This window comes from Cynocephalus volans, chromosome 2, assembly GCF_027409185.1.
Source record: "Cynocephalus volans isolate mCynVol1 chromosome 2, mCynVol1.pri, whole genome shotgun sequence".
NCBI classification, from domain to species: Eukaryota; Metazoa; Chordata; class Mammalia; order Dermoptera; family Cynocephalidae; genus Cynocephalus; species Cynocephalus volans.
In genome coordinates this window covers 89719953-89741376 of record NC_084461.1, presented here as the reverse complement: position 1 = coordinate 89741376, position 21424 = coordinate 89719953, and the positions used below count along the sequence as shown (strand labels likewise).

The 21424-nt window shown below is 34.1% G+C and overlaps 1 protein-coding gene across 1 annotated transcript in view; it reads right to left on the bottom strand.

Moving 5' to 3' along the window:
* PPIP5K2 (diphosphoinositol pentakisphosphate kinase 2) overlaps positions 1-21424 on the bottom strand; it is a 73291-nt gene that overhangs the window by 10766 nt on the left and 41101 nt on the right. Inside the window, exons 22-28 of the mRNA XM_063086782.1 lie at positions 20283-20390; positions 20078-20194; positions 7331-7498; positions 4757-4930; positions 3432-3504; positions 1705-1824; positions 756-818 (exon numbers count right to left, since the gene is read on the bottom strand). Coding sequence (XP_062942852.1) covers positions 756-818; positions 1705-1824; positions 3432-3504; positions 4757-4930; positions 7331-7498; positions 20078-20194; positions 20283-20390 — 823 coding nt within the window. The remainder of the gene's footprint in view (positions 1-755; positions 819-1704; positions 1825-3431; positions 3505-4756; positions 4931-7330; positions 7499-20077; positions 20195-20282; positions 20391-21424) is intronic.

Here is a 21424-nt window from a genome sequence, read left to right as displayed (position 1 = left end):
ACTTTCCTACTCAGCCTCAAAAGCTGAATTTAACTGAACTGGGTTTCTAGATTTTAACTTAGTCTTCTTCCTATCAGAAGTCCTTCAAAATTTTAAGAAAAAGCAGTGGTACCAAAAGGAATTGGTTGCTTGATAACAGTAAACCAGATTGTCACGTGAGGACAAAGTGAATGTTGGACAAAGTTTTCAGAGTACTCCAGACCAAGTCAGGTTTTGCTTTAGACAAAGAGCCAGGGATAAATGATATCACACAGTAAAATCTGTGTCACTTGGTTCCCAAGGACTTTTCACAGATATCTCATTTGGTTATTTTACATGAGTGGCTCTGTATTTTTGTTAAATATCTCAATAAAACAACCACATGATCAGAAAAGGAATTAGGGAGAAAAAAATCATTAAAATTCTTAAGAATGAAGAATAAATTAAAGAATACTAATTGTTGTATTTAAAAAATTTTTGTGGACTCATCACTTGAGAAATTAGAAGAAATTTTCAGGTGTTAATTTAGTATTAAAACTCATCATCATTGTGGTCTTTTCAAAGTTTGATGAATAATGTTAAATTACTGTGTAAATTACAGCTGAAAAGGGAGCCAGACAGTATCAATAATTTGGGTGAATAAATTGGAATTGTATGCCGATTGAAATTAAGAATGGAGAAATAAATGATACTGTATACCCCACATTTTGAAATAAAAGAAAAATAAAAAAGGAATGAAGCAGGGGATTATCTTTTAAAATAAAAGCAAAACGTACCATTGGTTGGGTGTCGAGCAAATGAGATAGAAAACCTTTTAACAGCAGAACCGCGTGTGGCGTCTGAGAAAGAGAAAAACAGGTACCTGAAATTCATAACAGCTACCAAAAGAACACTTAAAAAAAGAGGGGAAAAACAAACATATGAGGAGGTTAGAATTAGGTGACATGCAGAAGGAACAATGAGAGAAGGTAATAAGCCAAATACTGGTTAAAAGAAGTAAAGTGGTTTGATGATAGAGGCAAAGTGTTTAATGAAATATACAAAAGAAAGAAAAGCGGGATAAGCTGGCAATTCTGGTAAGTTCGTGTTTTACTGGTAAAAGTAAATTTGTAGATATATGAGAAAAAGTTTAAATAAAGCTGATCCTGAAAGAGCTAAAACTACTACTCTTAACAAAAGGCACAGGGATCCATGAGCCTCAAAAGACACTCTGAATATTAAAACTTACGGTATATTAACAACAGTGAGAGGATCTCTGTCAGCTAGGGATCTGAAAATATTCTCATCCTATGTTTATTTTTATAAATACATTGCCAATATGGTATTTTCCTCTACTTATACACATTCCATTCACTTTATTTTTATTAGCTCAATATCAGTAAGTAAAATAAGGATTAACAGTAAACAAAAGTTTAAAAGCTCAAAGAAAATTTATTCTTTATAATATGGATTATCAATAATCTAAAAAAGAATACACGTGATGCAATTCTAAGTTTTCTATTTCAACAAACTACTTATTGTACAAGTACTGTAAGTCTAACTGCAATTAACTGATGTAACATGGATCCAAGCTGTGGGTAACAGACAACACTGATAGATTTAGGTAAAGGGTGCTAGGATTCCACGTGAATCAGTCAGTGGTCTTAGACTTGCCTTTGAGAAATACTGCTCATGGGTGTGTGCGTGGGTGTAGGTGTGATTCTGTGTGTGCATGTGTGCACATACCATCTATGCAGCCAGAAGAAGTCAGCTTTTTACGATGAGTACGAGCATAATCCTGTAGGTTAGGTGCACTTGAAGAACCCCCGAGCACCGAGGTGCTAAACAGGCCCGCACAGTGAGACCCTGATGGGAGTTAGAGAAAATACATACAACGGGTGTTCTTCCATTCACAATGGAAATTCATGCAGCATGCAATTAACATGGCTCTTACCACACATAAGGCAGCCTTTGGAAGTGCCTTGAACAGGCTCATAATATGCTTGTAATGTCCTAGTGATATCAATTTTAATATGATGCTTCTAATCACCACCACATTTATCATATGTACAAACAGGGTAATTTAACACTGAACAAAATGTTATCTTTGCGGAAAAGTAATGTGCCCACACAATAATTAGACATATACATCCTAAAAATATTAAAAACTATACTATAAAAATTAATTTAGGATGAGAAGGGATTCTGTTAATCAATTAGCAAGAGCAGGCCATATAAAAAAAACCTCTCCTAGCACAAATTAAATCATATTAAATAAATATTTTTCAATGTATGTCTGTAAATGAAGAATCTTTTCTGATGCCCCTGAATTAAGAATGACCAGTCTTTCTTATGAAATAAAAAGTACATCAAAATTTATTTATTTGTGAGAAGATCAGGTAAAATAACTCCTTTTTGGTCTCTTCAGGCTTAAATCACTTTAAATTTCTAATACTTAACAAATAAATGACTTACGATCTTAATTAATAAGACCCCCAATGAAACACATTATTAGCTAAGAAAACATAGCCAATATAAACTGATTCTTAATTTGTAGCAAAACTCCTTACACTCAAGCAAAATGTTTACTACTGGGGGAGGATTAAATAAATTTCTATCAAATATACAATGATACAGCAATTAAAAGGGTAATATATAAATTTCTGTAAAGATACTGTGGGAATATTAAAAGCTATCAATATAAGCTATATGTAATTAACTAAAGAAAAATCCTCAAGTACATAGGCATCAACACAGTTCATATACTTAATATAGAGATCACAGTACATATATAGTCTGAGCTTACAATGAAATCTATTTATGCCTTTATTAAACCTATTTAGGCAACTATTTACAGAAAATAATATGCCATTACCTTGCACAGTTTGTCAACTATGAACTTAAACCCAAACAAGTTTAAAAAGGTCTTTTCCAATGTTGCTTTGAGTGTTAGCAAAGAATCAATTCTGTTTTATAGGTCAGTAAAGAGTAAGGTTACCACTGTGCATTAGTTTTGTTTTGGTTTTGCCTAAGAACTCCCGAAGAAGAAAATTAATACACACAGGGGTTGAAACACTCCGACTTTAAAAGTCTTTTTAATCAGAAAAATGAAATGTTCTTTTTTGCATGCAAGAGCATATTTCTATCTTTACTAAGAAAATGAAATTCCCTTCATAAATTAGCTTATATTATATAAGGTTAAAAACCAGCATTGGCAAGTGGACTAAGCAGTTACCACTGTGGGCATTCAAAAGGGTTACACAACCAAATTAAATGCTATTTCTTATTAATTTTCTCAAAACTTTATTGTGTATTTTGAGTTGTAGAACTCAACATTTCTGAATCAGTACACGTTAAATAAAAACTAAAGCATAGCATTTGGTCATGCTTTCACCACTGAAGAGTTTGAGATGTGTGCACAATATTTAGTTCAAGAAGGGTATGTGGAATACAATTTCCTCTACACCACATACCTACAGTAGGATTCTGTTTCTGTTCCACAAGAGTTCTTGGTGTTCGCAGGTAATTGGCATTTTCTGATACAACCTGAATAAGGAAAGCAAAATAAATAAAGTAAAACAGTAAAATAAATGCAAAAGTCCATACTTCATATGCAGCCTGTTCCAGACAGACAAAGGTTAATAAGCTGTATGATAAATATTAGTAGAAATACATAAAACATGAAAGATCATGCAAGATCCCCTTCTGAAGGGAGTCCATTTCATATGAGGTCCTTGCAATGAAGTGGTGCCAAGCAGGCATTCAGAATGAAACATTATGTTTGAAATAAGACAGATGAGAAGAAACAATTAATAGATTGATATAATTTCACTCTCTCTTAAAAGAAGCCAAATGCCCACTCTTAAACAGCTCCTGTATTTGAAGGGGGAAAAAACAACCACAAACAAAAGAAAAGATAGACAGAGACTGTTGAGGTCACCATACAATAACTGATCCATGCACGAGCTTTATCAGAGTAACCTTTAAATATTCACAGCTTTAATGGATACCATAATCCCTTTTCCTACAATCAAATGCATTGTATTTCCAAAAGGAAATTGCTGAAATTATCAGAAAAGTCATGTGTGATAGCATATCTTCCATTTTAACAAAAACCATAGTATTTTAAGTTTCCAAATGCCATCACAGAAAGTCCTTCTGAAGTCATTTTGTTTTGACCCATATTGTTTATGGGCCCCTCTTAAACAGAGCATTAAAATATTAGACAGCTCAAAGGAAAATATACTGTATGTATCCCTTAAGTGAGAACTTCCAGTTAATGAAATAGTGAGGGAGAGAACAATCAGTATTAGATGTATCCTGCTAATTAACACTGGGTCACATAAATTTTGATAGTTTAAAAAATGTCTACATTGTCAGCAAATTCCAAATGGAATATCATTTTTCAATTATGGGGGGGAAGTTACTAAATTTTCTTACCATCAAATTACATAAATTTGTTTCTGAAAGTTTAAAAGGACAACTAAGTTAAAGAAAGACTTCTTTCCTTTTTAAATAATTTTATTAAGAAGCTAAAAATCCAGGAGAATAAAATTTATTTTTTCAATCCTGGATATTTAAAACCTTCTCAGTAAAAATGCTGAACACATGCAATATAAATGGTTTCTTTCCCTCAAATATTGTCAGATATGGTAAGTCTTTATAAATGAACTCAAAATTAAAAAACAGAAGGATTTACTCTGATGCAAATTACAAGGGATTAGATGTCCTCAAAGACAGCTGTTTGTTGCTCTGAATGCAGGGAGGAAAAATGTTTAATGAAGTAAAGTTTAAAAACCTGTTGCCATGAGCCAAAAATACTGGATGTGAAAGCCAATGATTTGGGGGAGACAGGGGAAGAAGTGATTTGTTCCCCTGATCTGCGTCTTCGACGCCCAGTACCCACACCACTGGTATAATGCAGCCAGGTACCAGTACCCTCTGGGCTAGACACACTCAGGGGGCTCTCTTCCTGGAAGTAAGAAAGGGGGCAAAAAAAAAAAAAAAAAAAAAAAAAAAGCAGAGCATGCAAAGTTAGATACAACAGAGCCAAATGATCAGAAAGAAAAAAAAATACAGTTTGTTTGCATTTGCTTATCAATTTTTAAAAAAATTATTAAACAGTAATTTGGGAGCCAGATATTTCAATATTTGAGAATCTGATAGGAATGACTTATAAATTTAATTATATGTGATAACAATTATAGAAATATCTTATACCTTAAACATACAAAATATTTATAATTGCTTAATAGTTGTCCCTTCCCTCCTAAAACTAGAAAGATTTTAATGTTTCTTTTTTTAGCAATTGTTTTAACATCCTGCTTAATTTTAGATATTCAAGGAATTTTGTGCTATTTTGGATGAAGTTTTCAACCCAAAGCACTAAAGAATAGTGCAAGGGGTTAAAGAGATTTAGATGTATATAACTTAGAAAATATGTCTGCCAGATATCTAAAAAAAAAAAAAAAAAATTCAGAGACAATAAGGTGGACTCAAATTGCATTTGTTTATACTTTCAAGCTATCTATTTGTTTACCTCCTAAAAAGATTATTTATAGAGTTCAGTCAGCAAAACATACAGCAAACATTTTCATTTTATATGTTTGCACATTCAAGTTTCAGACAGTGAGGACAGAGTAAAATCTACTTGCACAAAATGAAGACAATAGTCTTTTTCTCTGTGTGTCTTTTGGAAGTACAAACTTCTTATATCCATGGAGATGATGGAAGCTGGAAAAAGTCTGCAAGGTTTTACTTGAATAATTCACCTTATGGAAGTAAAAGTTTAGTGTGGCATAGAAATAATCTCTTGAAATCAATTACTTAAGTATTTATGATAAAAAGGTTTATAAATGTGTTCTGCCTTTTAAGAGTTAACAAGGGCAGTGATTTTACTGAAGGTTTTATAAGTACAGGTGCATTGCAAAAATGAAGATTCACAATACATTTTGCTATACATTTGCTATGGAGGCCTTTCGGAGGGGAGAAGAGAGGGTTTAATTATGAAATTCTGAACAATTTGATTAACTTGAGACTGCTTGTTCAACAGCACATCAAAATCACTGCCCTCACCCAAATGGTAGTTTTGGTAATATTAATATAGATCATTTCCCATTTTCTGAAATTAAGGATACCTGAACATAATAATTCCAGATTTCTCATTTTTCATTTGAGCCATAATAGAACAAATAATCCCAAGTTCTATAACTGTTAACTTCCCTCTTTTTTTAAACCATCCTCTTTTATAATTAACTTAAAATACCACATTCAAAGGAACCCTAACTAGTATACAATTTTCATTATAGTTATAACTATCTATTGATAGATATTTTTCCTATACACAACTGTCAAATTGGATTACATATATATTTGAAATTTGAGAATCATAAAAAACTTATGTTTGTACAACTTGGGGCTGTGGAAATAAGCATAATTCTTTTTTGTTATTCATATTCTTACCCTAAATGTTATACATAATTCTTCAGACTTGGTATATTTAAACATTAACACAAATTTTTTGCTAACTTAAAAGTTGATGGTTCTATCTTAAAGTTAAATTTCTTGCTTTACTAGAGCATTTAGAAAACATTTAATAAGCACTAATCTCAATCAGTGCTGGGAGAATCACTCTGTAGAAAAAATTGATAACCCAAGATAAAAGGTTATTTAAAGTATAAAAATGGATACAGATCTTGAAGATTTACTTAACATACTTTATTCTAACTCTTCAACTCTCCTTTTAAGTGTTATTTTAGTAGTTATTTAGATATTATTCTATTAGTGAGCATAAGACAATCAATCTAACCTACTTAAATATACGTCTTAACACAAAGATAAAATTTTCAATTATCTTATCAAAGTTTCAAATTCCTATACAGAGTTTGCAATCAGGCTAATAATTTGGAATTTCATATCTTAACCTTTATATCTTAACCAGTGTTACTAGAATCAGTTATTCCTAAAGCATCTCTGGCAACTCCTCTCTACTTCTCACTAAAAGTTATTCCTCATCCATTATATCAGACTTTTTAAAAAGTTCTTTACTGAAGAATAACTTAATGTGATAAGACCAAAAAAAAAAAAAAAAAAAATAGGTCAGTTTATCAATTTCATAGAAAGCTTTAGTTTCATATTTGTATTCAATTTTGTTATGAAAACTATATGTAAAGATTCAAATTCTAACGCTAATCCCTGTATTTTCTAACTGCCTCTATATTTTTTTGAAATTTACTTGAAAAATAGACAAAGTTGACAATTAAAAATTTGTTAGGTTCCCAAGCTCCACAATTAAAGCTGTATTTTCTTTTCTGTTTCGCTAAAATATAGTTAGTTTACTTTATGAAAAACATGCTCTGACACATATACTTACTTCATTTGTAGCCATCTTCCTAGATCTTGGAAGTGGAGACTTCCTATGTATATGAATTGGCTCCGATACCATTGGTTTAAACAATATCACAGCTCGATCAGTCTCATCTTTTTTACAAGTATGAGGTTCATCGTCATTGTCAATTTTAAAAGATCTCCTGCCTTCATTCTGTAGGCAAAGAAAACAACACACTTAAAACTCAGATTAAAAAATCTCTTCTGAGGAACAAATTCAACCACCAACTGGTGTAGTCACCTGAAGTCCATAGAAAAGTTTCTTTACTCAAATGAATTAATACTCATTTTGCTCTTATAATAGCTTAGTATTATGCTGGGTACTGTGAAAGAGATGAGAGCCCCTGACTTCAAGAAATACATACACTCTCTATGGAGAAATTAAGCAGTAAAATGACAATAATAAAACATATAAAACAAAGTGTTTAATTAAATTTCATCAAATGCACAAATAAATAAACAACACTAATAAAAGACAGTAAGAAAGAATAGAGATCAGTTTTGTTATGCAGGAATGTCATCAACCTGAACATAAACTAAAACAGCATTTGAATTCATCTATTTTAGAATATTCAAATTCTATTCCAAACATTTCCAATAAATGTGATGATTGTGTAAAAAATAACAATCATTCAATGACTCACTAAATATTTACTGAGTATGTACCATGTGCCAGGAACTGGACTACGACACAGATGAATAAGATACCATCCCAGATTGCAAGTGTCTCACAGTAGAGAAGACAGACTAATTAAAAATTTTATACCAAATATTCATTTATAATAGGATGGATAAATTGGGCCATTGTCACACAGCAAAACACATATTTTAAAGCAATAAGAATAAACAAACTACAACTAAATCCAACTATATTGATAAATCTAATAAACATAGAGTTGGCCAAAAGAAGCCAAGCAGACTACATCAAAACCCTTATCAAACTAAGTACTATAGAGAATATGAATAAAAAGGAATTTCTTTAACTAGATATAAGATATGTAAAACTTGAAACAATCATCACAATAATAAAACATTAAAAGAAAAGAGTGCCCACCATCAATAAATCTATTCATTTTACTGGACATCTGTCATCAATCACAGATGACATGGTCATACACGTTGAAAATCCAAATGGCTGTATAGGTAAATCATTAGAATGAATAACAGCACATTGCAAGTTGGCTAGTTACAAAATCTCCATACAAAAATGAGTTAAAATTCAATATGACAGTAACAAACAATCATTTAAATGATTCACTTAGGGTTGATAGCATATACATAATTGTGAATCATTGTGCAGTATATGCATGCACTGAAACGACACACTATACTTCACAAATATGTACAAGTAAACGGTGTAAAAAAAAAAAAGAATACGTAAGCCTAATTAAATCCTTCTTTACTAAATGGAAAAAAAGAATATGAAATTTAAACAAACCATTTATGAAAGCATCAAAAATATAAAGAACCTAGGATTCAGTCTGATAATGGAGGTACAAGACATCTAAAAATCATAACTTTGTCAAAAAGATATAAAGCATAGCTAAATACTTATAAATTCAGAAATATGTCAAGTCCTTGGACTAGAAGACCCAATACTGCAAAAGTGCCACTTTTCTCAAACTTGATCTGCAAAGTTAATATAATCCAATCAAAATCCCCAAAAGTTCTCTTTGGAACATTACGAGATGATTATAAAATTTACATGAAAATGCAAGAAATCTGAAATATTCAAGGTAACTTGAAGAACAACAAAGCTGGAGGACTTCTGTACCAGACATCAATATTTACTACAAAACTACAATAATTAAGAACTGTGGTATAGGGAATAAAAAGCATTGAAGTGTTTTAAGATACTTACATTGTCTACTAAGTAATAAAATTATTAATATATATTAGACTTTAACAAGTCAAGGATTCACATTATTAGCTTGAGGTTAACTGTTAAAACAATAGTAAAAGGGCAGGCCCCAGCCCAGGCCAGTCCCAGCTGCCAAGAGAGGCCCAAGACCTGCCAGGCCCATACACCCCCGAGCCAGCTGCACTGGAACAGGCAGGTGCTGCGTGACATGGGACACCCAGCCTGGGCCAGTCCTTGCCACCCAGAGAGGCCCAAGAGCTGCAGGGCCCACATGCCATAAGCCAGCCATGCCAGAACAGGCAGGCGCTGTGTGCTGTGGGACCCCCCAGCCCAGGCCAGTCCGTGCCACCCAGAATTGGCAGTCCCTGTGGGATCCTGGCCAGACACTAGGGTAGAACGAGTGGACCATGATACCCCTGCCACAATGACTAAACACCAAAGGGAAAATACCAGAAAAATGAAAAATTAAGAAACTACACCACCACCAAAGGAAAATAATAACTCTCAAGCTCTAGATCCTATAGAACAGGAAGTCCCTGAAATGACTGACAAGGAATCTTGAGCAACCATTCTAAGGAAACTAAATGAGATACAAGAAAACTCAGGTAGACAACACAATGAAATGAGAAAAAGTATACAGGAACTGAAAGAAGAAACGTACAAAGAAATCAATGCCCTGAAAAAGAATGTAGCAGAGCTTGTGGAGCTGAAGGATTCATTCAATGAAATAAAAAAAAAAAACAAGAGAGTTTAACCAGCAGGCTAGAACAAGACTTTCTGACCTTGAAGATCAGCTGTTCAAAATAATACAGGTGGAGAAAAAAAAAGAAAACAGAATTTTAAAAATTGAAGAACATCTAAGAGAGATAACAGAACCTTAAGTGCACAAATATCTGAATCATGGGTATTCCAGAAGGGGAGGAAAAAAGAAATGGCATTGAAAATATATTCAATGAAATAATAGCAGAAAACTTCCCAGGTCTAGGGAAAGATACAGATCTTCAGACTCAGGAGGCTCAAAGATCCCCAAACATATTCAACCCAAATAGGTACTCTCCAAGACATGTTATAGTAAAACTGGCAAAGCTCAAAGAAAGAATCTTAAAAGCTGCAAGAGAGAAGCATCAAGTTACCTGTAAGGGAGCCCCAATCATACTAACATCAGACTTTTCATCACAAACCCTAAAAGCCAGAAAAGAATGGGGTGATATATTCAAAATACTAAAGGACAAAAATTGCCAGCGAAGACTACTTTACCCAGCAAATGGAAATTTGTCCTTCATTCTGAAATGAAGGACAAATAGTATATTTCTCACACAAACAAAATACAGGAGTTCACTACCACATGCCAGCCTTACAAGAAAGTACTGGGTTTGGTACCTGAAAACAACCATCACTGCCATGAATACTGCCAAGCAAAAACAAAACCTACCCATAAAATAAAAATGCTAACAATAAAGAGAAAAAAATAGATTATCTACCACCCCAAGAAACCAACAAACACAGAAGACAAACAGAAATCAGAAAGAAAGGAACAAAAGAGGCTTAAGACATCCAAAGAAAAATCAATAAAATGCTAGGAGTAAATTAACACCTTTCAAAATAACTCTAAATGTAAAGGGATTAAATTCCCCACTCAAAAGACACAGACTGACTAACTGGATTAAAAAGATGGACTCAACAATATTCTGCCTTCAAGAGACGCATCTCAACTGTAAAGACACACATAGACTAAGAGTGAAAGGATGGAAAAAGATATACCATGCAAATAAAAACAAAACACAAGCTGGAGTAGCTATTCTTTTATCAGATAAAATAGACTTTAAACCAAAAACCATAAAAAGAGATTAAAGAAGGCCACTATATAATGATAAAAGGATCTATCCATCAGGAAGACATAACAATCATAAATATACATGCACCCAACACTGGAGCAGCCAGATTTATAAAGCAAACACTATTAGACCTAAAGAATGAGACAGACACTAAAACCATAATAGCGGGGGATGTGAACATCCACTCTCAACATTGGACAGATCATCTAAGCAAAAACTCAATAGAGAAACACAAGATCTAAACAACACTTCAGAACAATTAGACTTGGCAGATATCTATAGAACATTCCATCCAACAACCTCAGAACATTCATTCTTCTCATCAGCACATGGAACATTCTCCAGGGTAGACCACATGTTAGGTCACAAATCAAGTCTCAACAAATTCAAAAAAATTGGAATTAATCCATGTATTTTTTCAGATCACAATGGATTAAAATCAGAAATCAATAACAAACAAAACTCTGGAAATTATACGAACACATGGAAATTAAACAACATTGTACTTAATGACATATGGGTCCAAGAAGAAATTAAACAGGAAATCAAAAACTTTCTTGAAACTAATGAAAATAATGACACATCATACTAAAACCCATGGGATACTGCAAAAGCAGTGCTAAGGGGAAAATTTATTGCATTAAATGCTTACTTCAGAAGAATAGAAAGATGACAAGTAAACAACCTAACACTTCACCTTAAAGAACTAGAAAATCAAGAACAATCCAAACCCAAAGTTAGTAGATGGAAAGAAATAATTAAGATCAGAGCACAACTAAATGAAATAGAAACGAGAAAAATGATACAAAAGATCAGTGAAACAAAAAGGTAGTTTTTTGAAAAGACCAATAAAATTGACAAACCATTAGCAAGGCTAATTTAAAAAAAAGAAGAGAGAAGACCCAATAACAAAAATTAGAAATGAAAAAGATGATATTACAACTGATACCTCAAAAATACAAAAAATCATTAGAGACTACTATAAAGAACTATATGCCAACAAATTTGAAAATCTGGAGGGAATGGATAAATTTCTGGACACACATAAAATACCAAAAGTGAGCCAAGAAGATATAAAATTCTGAACAGACCAACAACGATAAAAGAAATTGAAGCTGTTATCAGAGGCTCCTGAGAAAGAAAAACCCAGTAATGGACAGGTTTACTGCGGAATTCTACGAAACCTTCAAAGAGGAATTGATACCAACTCTTTACAAACTACTCCAAAAGACTGAAACAGAGGCCATACTTCCAAACTCATTCTATTACGCAAAGAACACCCTGACACCAAAACCAGACAAAGATACAACAAAAAAAGACAACTACAGGCCAATGTCCTTGACGAATATAGACACAAAAATCCTCAATAAAATACTGGCTGACAGAATACAGCAACACATACACAAAATTATACACAATTATTGAGTGGGATTCATCCCAGAGATGCAAGGTTGGTTGAACATACGCAAATCAACAAATGTGATACACCTCATCAACAAAATCAAAGATAAAAACCATATGGTCATCTCTATAGATGCTGAAGAAGAATTTGACAAATTCAACATTCATTCATGATAAAGACTCTCTACAAGTTAGGTATAGATGGAAAGTATCTCAATACAATTAAAACCATATATGATAAGCCCACTGCCAGTATCATTCTGAATGGGGAAAAGTTGGAAGACAAGGATGCCTACTCTCATCACTCCTATTCTACATAGTGTTGGAAATACTAGCCAGAGAAACCAGAGAAGAGAAGGAAATAAAGGGCATCTAGATTGGAAAAGATGAAGTCTAACTGTCCCTTTGCAGATGATATGATGCTGTTATTGAACAGCCTAAAGCCTCTACAAAAAAATCTTAGAGTTGATAAATGATTTCAGCAAAGTTGCAGGATACAAAATCAGGAGCATTTCTATACTCCAGCAGTGGACATGCAGAAAAAGAAATCAAGAAAGTAAGCCCATTTACAATAGCCACCAAAAAATAAAATACTTAGGAATAAAGTTAACTAAGGATGTGAAAATCTCTATGATGAAAACTGCAAACCACTGTTGAGAGAAATTAAAGAGGACACAAGAAGATGGAAAGATATCCCATGCTCTTGGATTGGAAGAATTAACACTGTGAAAATGTGCATACTTCCCAAAGTGATATACAGTCAATATAATCCCCATCAAAATTCCAATGACATTTTTCTCAGAAAAGGGAAAAAACTATCCTGACATTTATATGGAATAACAAAAGACCACAAATAGCCAAAGCAGTTCTGAGCAAAAAAATAAAGCTGGAGGCATAACACTACCTGAGTTTAAACTATACTACAAAGCTATAATAACCAAAACAACATGGTACTGGCATAAAAACAGACACACAGATCAGTTAATAGAATAGAGAATTCAGGAATCAACCCATATACCTACAGCAATCTGATCTTTGACAAAGGCACCAAATCTACACATTGGGGAAGAGACTGCCTCTTCAGCAAATGGTGCTGGGAAAACTGGATATTCATATGTAGGAGAATGAAACTAGACCCATACCTCTCACCATATATCTAAATCAACTCAAAATGGCTTAAAGAATTAAATATGCATCCTGAAACAACAAAACTCCTTAAAGATAACATAGGGGAAACACTCCAGGAAGTAGGATTGGGTACAGACTTCATGAACACAACCCCTAAAGCACAGGCAACCAAAGGAAAAATAAACAAATGGGATTATATCAAACTATAAAGCCTCTGCACAGCAAAGAAACAATTTATAGAGTGAAAAGACAACCAAGAGATTGGGAGAAAATATTTGCAAAATATACATCTGATAAAGGATTAATATCCAGAATATACAAGGAACTCAAACAACTTTACAGCAAAAAAACCAAATAACCCAATTTAAAAATGGGCAAAGGAGCTGAATAGGCATTTCTCAAAGGAAGACTTATGAATGGCCAGTAGACACATGAAAAAATGCTCACTTAGCATTCATGAAATGCAAATTAAAACTACTTTGAGATACCATCTCACTCCAGTTAGGATGGCTAACATCCAAAAGACTGAGAACGATAAATGCTGGTGAGGATGCGGAGAAAAAGGAACTCTCATACACTCTTGGTGGGACTGCAAAACGGTACAGCCTTTATGGAAAATGATATGGAGCTACCTCAAACAATTATAGATAGATCTACTATACAACCCAGCTATTCCACTGCTGGGTATGTACGAGGAATGGAAATCATCATGTTAAAAGGATACCTGTACTCCCATGTTTATTGTAGCACTATTTACAATAGCCAAGAGTTGGAACCAGCCCCAATGTCCATCATCAGATGAGTGGATAAGGAAAATGTGGTATATCTACACAATGGAATACTACTGTGCTATAAAAAAAAATGAAATACTACCATTGCAGCAACATGGATGGACGTAGAGAAAATTATATTAAGTGAAACAGGTCAGGTACAGAAAGAGAAATACCACATGTTCTCACTTATTTGTAGGAGCTAAAAATAAATTAATTAATTAATATACAAAGAAATAAATGGGGGGGAGAAGACACAACAATCCCAACAATTCCTTGAACTTGTTAAGACAAGAGAACAGATATGATGTTGAAGCAGGGAGAAGGGAGGGGGAAAGAGGAAGTGTTAAAGGGACATGAAAATCAACTACCTTGTATATTGATAAACTAAAATAAAAAATTTTAAAAAACAGTAAAAGAATGTTAAATTACCAGGCATCCTACTGGAGGGAGAAAGACAACTCAAATGAAGGCAACAAGTGAGAGAAAAACGAATGTAAAACAGGTGGGACAAACAGGAAACAAACAGTAGTATGGTTTAAGATGATATAATTAATCCCAAATATATCAATAATTATATTCTCTACAAACTACAATTAAAAGACAAAGATCATGAGACTGTTAAAAAGATACAACTTAAGTCTATCCTGTTTGAAAGAGACACACTGTAAATATAAAAACCTAGAAAGGCTGAAAGTAAATTAATGGAAAAAAATGGAAAAATAGATACCATTCAACCTTTCTCAACTGATATTCCACAAGAGAAATAAGCACTAATACATTAACAGCCACTATATGTAAAATAATGAATTAACTTCTCTAATATGCATCTAGAACTATGTACCATTAGGTACCATCCTCGGAAGAACTGAAAATAGTCACTCAAACTTCTGTATTGTGTGGTTCAGATGAGGAATCTGAGAAAGGCTAATACACTTTAAAGGCAAGAAACATTAGAAATAAAAGGTGACTCTTCACAATGAGAAAAGGATTAATCTATCAGGAAGATTGTTCAAAATATGTTAGAAATACACACAAGCAAACTGAAGCTCAAGATCAGCTAAGAAATAGGAACCCTGGTATATACCACAGATTCTACTGATACCAGTATTTTCTGGCCACACCCTAAGAATAAGAATAAATTAGAATTAAATCAGCTTTTCCTGTAACTAAAGACAACATTTTGAAAGATCACAATCACTAATTGCATGAAGCTGATCTAGGATTGCTATTCTCCTGTAGTTTCCCCAGCCTAGCTCCCTGTCAGAGGCAAAAGTAAATCTTACTGAAGGAACATAAAGTCAACCATAGTTTCAAGTTATCTCTGCAGTTTTTAATATTCAATGTCCACCATTCATGCCATCATTAATAGCCTGGAATATAAGAAAATAAGAAGAGATAAAAAATAGAGGGGGAAAAAAAAAAGAAATGAACTCACAGGTGATCCAGGTAATGACATTATCAGTTACAAACTACACAATAACGGAAATTAGTATGTTCACATAATTAAAAGTAAGAAAGAAAATTGCAGTTAACTACTAGAATTTATAATAAGAACCAACCAAAAGAGAATTCTAGAGCTGAAAAACACCTAAATATTACTTACTATGTTCTAAAATTAAGAGCTCAATAAGTAGGGTTTAACAGCAGATTTAAAATAACTAAAGACAGAATTAGTGAACTGGAAAAGAGGTACAAAGAAAATATTGTGCCTGAAGCATATAGAAAAAAATATAGAGAGAAGAATATAAGAAATGTCCAAAGAGTTTATGATGCTTGTTAAGTCTAATAGCATGTGTAACTTAAGTTCCAGAAGCAAAGGAGAAAAAAACAGTAATTATTTAAAGAGATAACAACCACAAATGTTCCAAAAACCGACAAAAGACATCAAGTCACATGTGCAAAAAGCACTATCAATCTCAAACAGGCATATAAAAATGAAAGACAATCCGATAATGTTGAAAGTCTCTTAAAGAAGGCAAAGGAATTTAAAAAGAGAGCAAACGAAACATACAAGATGAAAAAATATGAAGCAAATAATAAGGTGGTACATTTAACCTACATATATCAATAATTACATTAAATAATTAAATATGCCAAATCAAAGGCCAAGATTGTTGTAAATATAAATTGAAAACCCAACTATATGCTGCTTACAAGTCATACATGATAATATAAGGATACAGCAAGGTTAAAAGAATAAATAAAAAACACATTCCAAGAAAATGTTAAACTAAAACAAAGCTGGTATAGTTATACCAAAGTAGATTGTAATGCAAAAAGTATTTTCTAGGCATAAATAGGGATATTTTATAATGAAAAAAGATATAAGGAAGATATAATAATTCTAAGTTTGTATGCATAGCCTCAAAATGTGAAGCAAAAATTTTCGAAACTGTATGAAGAGACTTCTAGTCAAGATGGCAGAATAGATGGTCCCCAGCGTCACTCTGTCCCACAAATCAACCAATTTACAGCTATAAAAAAGCAACAACAGCCAAGCTGGGGCTTCTAGAGCTCAGGGGAAGAAGAGGAGGAGAGACCTACATAATGCATGAAGGTGTGAGAAACCACAATGAAAGAAAGAAAAAAACCACTCCAACCGTTTTGAATCCTGGCCACTTCTAGGCTGCAGCTGCTGAGCACATGGAGCAGGAGCTGGCAAAAGCCACAGCTACGTCCTTCGGATGAAGTTGCTTGGAGGTGGGGGGGGGAGAAGAGGACCTTGGTGGCCCCCAGGCCAGCAAGGCCACTAATAGGGTTCCCGTGGATCCACATAGGAGTGAAGAGCTGCAACAACTGAAAAAAAGGAGCAACTCAGAGGCTGGGAGTCATCGCAAGGGACTGGCTTATGGCCTGCCCCATGGGAAGTGTTAGGAGCATGGGCGGTGGCGAAGACAGACCCACCAGGGGAACACTGGGGCACAGCAAAGATAGCTGATCTGCCCCCCAATTAGCATAAGACCACTCAGAGGAGACTGGTCAGGAATATAGAATTGCATGGGGTGCAGTTTGATGAAAAGACTCAGGCCCAGACTGGAGTTTCTATAAAACCCAGGTGCACTGGATCTCACTAGACCCACAAGTACCTATGTACTAGTCTGTTTTGTCTTGCTATAACAGAAATACCTGAGACTGGGTAATTTATAAAGAACAGAGGTTTACTTGGCTTATGACTCTGGGACAGCTGCATCTGGCATGGGCCTCAGGCTGCTTCTACTCATGGCAGAAAGTGGCAGGCAGCAGGCGGGTACAGGCAGATCACATGGCAAGAGGAAGCAAGAGAGAGAGAGGAGGTGCAAGGGTCTTTGAAAACAATCAGCTCTCACAGGAACTAACAGAGCGGGAACTCACTCACTACCCCCCCCCCACCCCGGGGAGAGCATTAATCCATTCATGAGGGATCTGCCCCCCATGACTCAAACAGCTTCCAGCACTGCCACATTGGGGATCAGATTTCCACATGAGTTTTGGGGGGACGACACATCCGAACTCTATCAACCTATAAAGTCAACCATTAAAACCTGAGCTGCACAAAAAGCCTTCCCCGGGGAATCAGCAGCAAAGCAGCAATTTAGCTCAACCACAGAGCTCAAGTACTGACCCCCACAGGAAGGTCCTCCATTTTAGAAGTAAGCAAAGGACAACAAATTAATTCCAGTGCAGAGTTTAAGTGGTGGGAATGGCAAATAATCCAACACAGAACTGAAAGTAAAAACAAAGTAGCCACAATAAGAGACAAAGTTTGATATTAACTTGTAAAGGTCTCATTTCACCAAAGAACACCTATAGCACCTAAAGGACCAGAAGTCCGCTGAGCTACCAAGCCAGAAAGGGGGTAAAGCCAGGGGTCTCAGCCATGTCCCCCAACACCCACAACCAGTCCCAAGGGTGGGGGCTGAAGGCCGCAGCCACACACCCCCAACTCGTGCAACCACCCCAGCAACAACCACCAAGCTGCAGCAGGAAGTACCCCGGGCTCTCCTGAGCCAGGCCAGTGGGGGGCTAAGGGCCTCAGCCAAGACTCCCTAACATGCACAACCAGCCCTGTAACAACCACCAAGCTGCAGCAAGAAGGGCCCTGGGTTCCCAAGCTGGGGTGGTGGGGGGTAAAGGCTTTTGTCACCCCCCTGACATCTGCACCCAGCCCAGCAATGACCAAGCTACCCCCTGGTCTCCCCTGTGGGAATGAGGGGGGTGCCACAGGCCTCAATCCCACCCCTCCTCCTTCCCATTTCTTTCCCCTTTCCCCTCTCCCCCTCCCTTCCAACTGCTCCACAACAACATCATAGAATGTAAAAAAAAAAATAATATTAATAAAAAAAAAAACTGTATGGAGAGAGACAATCCACAATCACAGTGCAATATTTTTGCATACCATTCTAAGTAGTTGATAAAGCAAGCAGAACAAAAAAATCTTTTAAGGATATAGAAGATTTGAACAATAGTATTAATGAACTCTACCTGTCTTATATTAAAAACTTGTACTGAACAAAGAACAACAGAAAATACATTCTTTTCAAGTACACATGTGACATTTATAAAAAATTAACCGTACTCAGTCTATAAGGCAGTTTCCAATACATGTCAAAGCAATGAAATCATACAAAGTATATTCTCTGACAAAAGTGGAATTAAGCTAGAAGTCAACAACAAAAGCTTATATGTAAATTTCCACGTTTGAAAATAAAGCAATAAATCTCTAAAACCAAGAATCAAAGAAAAATCATGGAAGTCATAAAATATCTTGAATTGAAGAGAAAACATACTTGTGTGACAAAGCTAACACCATGCTTAGAGGAAAATTTATAGCTCTAAATTTAAATATTAGAAAAAGAAAACTTCAAATACATGGTCTGAATATCCACCAAAGTAAGTTAGACATAGATCAACAAAACAAATCCAAGGAAAGTAGAAGGAAACAGAAAACTTAACATCAGAGGTTAGTGGAAAAAAAAGACAAATGTACAACAGAGGATCAACAAGGGAAATTGTTGCTTCTTTGAAAAAACTAAGCAATCATAAATCCTTGCCAAAACTTACGAAAAAAATGAGGAAAGGCACACAAACAAGTTATCATTATGTAAAAAGGGACATCGTTACAGATCTTATAGACCATTAAAAGGTCATATAAAAATATTATGAACTGTATACTCTAATTTAAAAATTTAGATAAAATACAAAAGCACAATTTACCAAAATGGATATAAAAAGATATAGAAAATCTGAACAGTATTATATCAATTAAAGAAATTGAATCCATAATTAAAATTTTCCCCCTGCAAAACCTCCACATCCAAATGACTTCCAAACAATAAATTTTTAAAAATATTTTTAAAAAAACATCAATTTTACACATTATCTTCCAGAGGCAGTATTTAACCTTAATACTGTAAATATTAAAATGCAATAATTTATGCCAAGTGCTTAGCACAGTGTTTAGCATAGAATAGTCCTCAAGTAAAGCAACAAAAAAGAAAAACAAACAAAAAACTATGTCCATTCTAAACACTGGGATTAAAATCAAACCAACCTAAATAAGAGATAAAATTCATAAGTATTCTAATATGAACAAAAATGTTGTTTATCCAAATCATACTTAAAAAAATACTTAAGCCATTTGCTACTAAATAGTTGAGAGAAGAATTATTTATAGAACATAACAGAAAACTCTTAAAGAAACCTTATGAAAATCTAGAACTGTAGTAACCAAGCACTGAGAGTTGCATCTTCATCACCTCTCTGGAAGCTGGTCTATATCCATAGCCAGATGGTAAATTTTTGTCTTCTTCACAGCCTTTGGCTCCTGGACTGAAGTGTAATTCAACATGAAAGCGTTCCTCTGATGAAAGATCCTGAAAAATATGACAGAACATTTTGAAAATTAGGAACTTGAAGCTATCTTTACCTCTGATAACACACACAAATAAAGAGCTCTGTTACCTTGTTAGGATCTTCATAAAGCATGATAACAATCTGAGTCATGTAGTTGAGTTCATTGACAACGTTTAAATAATCCATAGCTCGTTTCCACTGTTCATCCTTTGATTCCTGAACAAAAGATATATGGTGATACCACACAAATAATGTGAATACTTATCATATGAATAATCTTTCAAAATAACTCCACTACATTTAAAAGTCTAAATAAGTTATTTAAGCTCAGTTAAGTAAATTATTTTAAAAATTTCTACCAATAGTATTAGAAGCTCTAGTGGTAAATTAAAAAAAAAAAACAGCTTATACAAAGTAAAAAATGAATCTCTTGTAATACAATACCCACTATTACATTCTGAGGGTAAGGGACAGTTTGTAACTTTATAAGTCCCAAAGTACTTAGTATAAGTATCACACTTCATAAACACAGAACTTATACTCTCCTAGAAGAATAATGCTATTTTTTTCCCACCATCATATAGTCCATATATCTAATACATGTCTATCAGCAAATATTCCTTATTACATGGCAGTGGTATTCCAAAATCAGCAGGAGAAAGCATAACTTGAAACCTTGTTCAGTCTCTTCCCAGGTGAAATTTTTGATTTTTCATAACTGTAAGGGATCTTACAGAACATGTACTACAAGCATTCAAAATAAAAAATTCTATCTGAAAAGATAAATCTACTCAAAGTACAAAGTCTATAGTCAACGGTCAACAGGGTCTACTTAGACATTATGTACATGACAGATAACTTTCCTTTATTGTGAATGCATACGTCATAAACATTACAAATATATAAAAGCATCCTATAACTTTTTTTATACAATAAGAGTATATAATATTTTTCACTTCATTATAGAATGTGCTTTGTTTTAAAAAATAAAATTATAAGACCACAAGCTAATTGTGTATTGTTTTAAAAAAATTCAGCATATATTTCCTTTTTACTTTAGACATTAAACACTCCTAAACTAAGAACACTAGAATAAAGTGTGTGTGTGTGTGTGCATGCTAGCGCACATGTGTATGTATGTGTTTGGGAGGTGATATGTACAAAGATGTACTTTTTTTCTCAAAATTGATAAGGGAAAACATGAATTAGCATAGCATAACTGAATTTCACTAGATGTGAATTACTGTAAA